A 4,880-nucleotide genomic window follows, 5' to 3' on the forward strand; every position below is an offset into this window, starting at 1 on the left:
TGCACGGAAGAGCCCAACACGCGTCTCATGGACTTTTTTGAGTTTTTTATTCTCATTCACAGTCCTTGTGGCATAGCTTTACTTTAGCAGGAAGGATACCAGAGAGGAGAGATGCCTGGGAGGGGAGGCAGACAACACCCCCCTGGCCCAAGCCCCCACCAGCTCCAGGGAGAGCACAGGGTCAGCTAGGACAGCTGGTGTTGGCACAGTGGGGGCCGGGCTGGCAGCAGCCAGGGGCACCCTAGGCTCTGGGCCAGGCGAGCAGCATAGACAGCCTTGGCTCCCTCAGTGAGGACAGAGCCCGCCCAGGGCCTCCGAGGCTAGAGCGGAAGGGCCTTCCCCCAGGTTAGCCCCGGCTAGTCCAGGCTAGAGAGCAAACCAGGCACATAGCACAGAAAGCAGGCCTGAGGGTCAGCCAAAAGCTACGTTCTGAGGATCCCAGGTGATTCCAGCCCCGGGGGGGTTACCAAACAGAGTGTCCATGGCCAAGCACCAGCAGCCTGGAGATGCCCACACCCAAAGGAAGCATGACACCCTTGGGACAGAAAATGACAGTGGCCTCATCCCTGCCTGGGACTCATGGCAGCTCCTGCAAGCCGAAGGCGGCCCACACCCCCTCGTTCCAGCTAAAAGCAGTGGTGTCTGTTGCCCAGCTGCATCCGCCCTCTAGAGCAGCCCCTCGGGGGCCTGTAGGCCACGGTACAGTGCAAAGCCCAAGTCATCAATCTCTTCCTCCCGCAGGCCATCCAGGAGGTTCACGTCGCGGTTGAAGTGGCTGGGCAGGCTGGCCTGCTCCAGGCTGCTGAGAAGCAGCTCCAGAGCCTGGAGGAAGTGCTCCCCCAGGGCCTCCTCGGCCCAGTCAGCCTCCTGCTCACCCAGGTGCAGAACCACCTGAGCCAGGCGGTCCCGGCCCAGCCGCCACAGAGCTGAGTGACTGTGGCAGACAGCGCAGAGCAGCAGCAGCAGCCGCCGGCGGGTCCCAGCGTCCTGCTCATCCAGGGCCCGCAACCGGGCAGCCTCAGCCGGGTACCAGTCCTGCAGCCAAAGGTTCCCAGCTAACCCCTCCAAGGGCCAGGCCAGCAAAAGGTCTCCATCCTGGGCTCCAGCCACGGCCAGCAGCACGGCCACAGTGAGCTCCAGGCACTCGTGCTGCACCTCCAGCAGCAGCTCATCTGAGGCCACGCGTGGCCGGATCAAACACCCGAGGAGGCTGCCGATGGCTGGCCAGTTGACGGAGGCGATCAAGGCCTTCCGGAGCAGCTCCAGCAGGACCCGGGAGGAGAGGTAGCCGCCCACCAGGAAGCGGTCCCAGGGGCTGCTCCCGCGGGGGCGGAACTCCAGCTGAGTCCTACGCACAGCCCAGCAGCGAGGGTCTTGGGCTACAGTGTCCGAGCCGGCCACCAGGCTCCACAGGCCTGGCTCCAGTGCCAGGGGCACCAGGAGCCGCACAGGGTCGGCAGTCCCCACCTGCAGCCCCTCATAGAGTGGCCCGCCGGGCACAAGCGCCCCAAAGGGCAGGTCTGGGAACTTGTTCCGCAGATAGGCCTGTAGTTCCAGGGCAATGTCACCCGCCAGCTGCTTGGCCAGAGACACGTGAGCCCCTGGCACAGTCACGTGGTCCCGCTCAAAAGCCAGCAGTTTCTCCTGGAACGTCAGACACAGCGGTGGTGCCGGCGAGCTAAGCTGAGGCGACGTCTGGGGCCCTGCGTCAGCAGACCCTTCTGAAGAAGGAAGGAACCGGGGGCTGGTCAGAGGGGTTGTAATGGGACCTGAGATGGCACTGAGCTCAGTGACGAATTCTCACCGTCGGAGACCCCTCTCAACACCCTGAGGCTGAAACCCAAGGTCTCAGTTCCCCAGGTGAGGGCCCCGCCATCACAATGCTGCCACCTCGCTCTGGTGCCAGCCTCCATGGTCTCATGTCCTGGTGGCTGGAGCCTCGGCACCACGCAGGAGGGAGAAGGCGCCCAACACACAAGGGAGCCCGCAGGGAGCAGGGGCCTGAGCAGGCCACACGTGTGGTCACCACGGCAGGGCCTGGGCTACATCTCCCGAAGGTAACCGCCGAAGTGGGACCCACCCAGGTCAGAGTGGAAGGGGTGCCACTCACCTGGGGCAGAGAGTGAGGGGGCTGGAGGTGGCACCGGCTGGCTGAGCGCAGCGGGCGGGGGCCGGGGCTGGAGGCGTGGCGTGGCCTTGAGCAGGCTCAGGTCCTGCCAGCTGTCCTCTAGGCATGGGGCGTCCCCCTTGGCGTCGTCCTCATCGCGGGGGGTGGTGGCCCTGTCAATGAGCTGCAGGCAGAGGGACACAGGTGAGGGCATCTGAGGCCTGGGCGGCCACGGCAGAGCCAACCAGGCGAAGGGACGGGGGCAGGTGCAGTCTCAGGCAGTCCCACCTCCCCAGCCCTGCCGTGGAGTCCATGTCAGTGGGCCAGGCCAGCCTTACCCGCTTCACGGCCAGGGTGGCAATGCCCAGCACCGCAGCTCCGCCCACTCCCAGCACCAGGCGGGCATTGGCCAGGAGGAAGTCTACAGCGCCTCCCAGCACCTCACCGTCACGCCGCTTGCTCCTATTCTGGGAGAACTCCGCCATGGTCAGTCTGCCTGTAAGGGAGCCAGGGTGCAGGGGCCACTCAGTGAGGGGCCGGCCTGGCATCCAGCAGGTGCTCTATGGTCAGAGTTGGGGTCACAAGGGGGCTTCCAGAGAATTTCCGATGAGAAAGGGGCCACCTGCAGGTTTTCTTGGGAGGAGACTGGGAGCTGGCCCAGAGACCTCCCCCAACCAAAACCTACAAACAACCCACCTGTATGACAAGGGGCTCATAGAGAAAGACCCTAAGACCCATGGCAGGTCAGAGAAGGGAGACAATCTCCCTGATCCCACCTTCCAGGCCCCCTGATGTCGCTAAAGACCATGAGGTGGGTCTTATCAGCACCATCCCCATTTACAAAGAAATAGGTTGCGGACCACACAATGAGTGGTGGGGACTCAGACCCACCCTATGACCAGGTCCCAGAAGCAGCCTTATTCTGGTTCCTAACCAGGCCCTGCAGGAGAAAAACAAGACCCAGAGAAGACCATGGCTTGGGGACCCAGGCAGCCTGCACTGGACAGCCTCAGGCCTTTGAGGGAACCTCAGCGAAATTCAGGGGGCCACAGTTACCCCCAAATTTCAGCAGGGCAGCCCCCAGAGGCAGGGCCACCAAGTCAGAGAACAGGACAAGTGCGATGCCCCAGGATGCCCTGGGGGGCAAGCGCTGGCTGTCAACAGGTATGTGTCAGACAAGGCTGAAGGCTCCACTGTGGGGACAGGGTGTAAGGGGGCTCTAAAGACCACAACAGGGCCGGTCCAGTGCCCTGGACAAGGGCCTCTAAGGCTCGGGACAATAGTGGGTGGGGAGGGGTCTCAGCTGCTGAGAGCCCAGGCCACAGCAGGTGAACTGAGGGCCTGAGTGTGCCAGATACTCTTAGCTTGTCTGTAAGATGGAGCAGGTGCCATGAGAAACCATTAGACATGCAGAACCCAGAAGTACAGATGGCTGGGACCTCAGGCATCTTTGCCAGGCCCTGCAGGCTGAGCCCCAGCTCTCAGGCCCTGAGCACTGAGGGGGTGTGTGACCAAGGGACAAGCCCAAGGGACCAGTCAGATGGCCAGGCAGAACTGTCACCCTGAGGATGCCTGAACAGATGACGCTGAGCTCAGAGCCAACTCAGCCCCAATGACTTCTGGCTGCCCTGCTCCCAGCGGGTGCCGGAGCCCGGTTGCCAGGTGGGGCCTGCAGCCCCGCACCCACCCCCCTTTCCCAAGCTAAAAATAGGAAAGACAGCGGAGGGGGTTGACCCAGCATGGCCCGGCGGCGGCTTCCTTCATCAGGACTGCCAACCGCCACCAAACTGTAAAGCGCTCAAAGCCCCTGCCTGTCTGACCTGGGGCCCGCAGACCCTAACCAGGGAAGGGGAGAGGGAAAGGCCACGCCTCCCCTAGCCTCCTCCAAGCCCCGGCCGCGAGGACACCGAGGCCCGGGGAACGCCGGGATGGGCCTAAGAAGCGACCAGAACTCGGCTCGAGCCGGTTCTCTCCCGGCCGGAACCGCGCGGCCGATAGAGGCCACGCCCCGTGCCCCGGCCGTACCTGCGTCGCGGCTTCGGCGCCCCGGCCAGGGGACTCAGAGGGCCGCTCGGGCCGCGCCCCGGGGCCGCCTGGGAATGGAACGTGCAGGACCCGGGAGTCGAACGCCGAGGCCTGGGGTGGGCACGGGCCCCAGGCTCGCAGACGGACAGGCCCCGAATCCAATCAGAGCGCTCAAGGCCCGTGCCCACGTGCCGCCCTGAGGCGGCCTCGGCCAATGGCGGCCGAGCGCCCCTCGGGGCGTGGCTCCTCGGCAAGCTCCGCCTTAAAGGCGCAGGGCCACGCTCCAGGACTCGGCAGGTGGGAACGTGAGCTCCTTCCGGGCAAAGGAAGCATCCGGTGCAGCTCCTGGTCACTGTAGTCTGCGGCCGCCTCTCCCGTGAAGGGTATACTGGTCCTGTCACTTACTGGGACCGCTATGTGCCGGCCCAGGGAGGCCTCCCTCGAGGGGCAAGCGGGCATGTAACCGCGCACCCGGGCTGGCCTCCGACCCAGGGCGCCTAAGAGTGTGGGCACTGGCCCCGGAGCGTCTCCCGGAGGCTCGTGGCTCCGGACGAGGACCCGGGCGTCCTACTGCCACTACCGCCCGAACCACTCAGGTCCCCGGCGTTGACCAGCTCAGGAACAGCCGGGGGCCGAGAAGGCCCTTTGGGGCACCGGGACACAGCGCTCCTCGAGGCCCCGCGCCCCAGGGCTGGCCCCGAGCGGCCCCGGGCTGAGGGGCGGGGCCGACGCGCTCCCCGCCCCGCCG

At 65.2% G+C, this 4,880-nt stretch overlaps 1 protein-coding gene across 2 annotated transcripts; it reads right to left on the bottom strand.

Moving 5' to 3' along the window:
• MIEF2 (mitochondrial elongation factor 2) lies at positions 26–4,797 on the bottom strand. 2 transcript variants are annotated; one of them, XM_018064779.1, is made up of 5 exons: positions 4,133–4,797; positions 2,999–3,047; positions 2,446–2,599; positions 2,111–2,291; positions 26–1,721 (listed from the first exon to the last, which is right to left on the bottom strand). In XM_018064779.1, exons 3-5 carry the CDS (start codon positions 2,590–2,592, stop codon positions 667–669), a joined length of 1,383 nt encoding a protein of 460 aa, XP_017920268.1. In that variant the 5' UTR covers positions 2,593–2,599; positions 2,999–3,047; positions 4,133–4,797; the 3' UTR covers positions 26–666. The 2 variants fall into 2 exon arrangements, with proteins under 2 accessions (XP_017920268.1, XP_017920266.1); XM_018064777.1 differs by lacking the exon at positions 2,999–3,047 and having other exon boundaries at positions 2,446–2,603.

This window comes from Capra hircus, chromosome 19 (assembly GCF_001704415.2).
Source record: "Capra hircus breed San Clemente chromosome 19, ASM170441v1, whole genome shotgun sequence".
Lineage (NCBI taxonomy): Eukaryota > Metazoa > Chordata > Mammalia > Artiodactyla > Bovidae > Capra > Capra hircus.

Bases quoted from the DNA above. Each gene is read 5' to 3' on its own strand.
- MIEF2 (XM_018064777.1), bottom strand. From the start codon at position 2,592: ATGGCGGAGTTCTCCCAGAATAGGAGCAAGCGGCGTGACGGTGAGGTG. The intron at 2,292-2,445 runs GTAAGGCTGGCC...CTCTGCCTGCAG, and splicing joins CCACCCTGGCCGTGAAGCGG to CTCATTGACAGGGCCACCAC. The intron at 1,722-2,110 runs GTGAGTGGCACC...TTCCTTCTTCAG, and splicing joins CCCCTCACTCTCTGCCCCAG to AAGGGTCTGCTGACGCAGGG.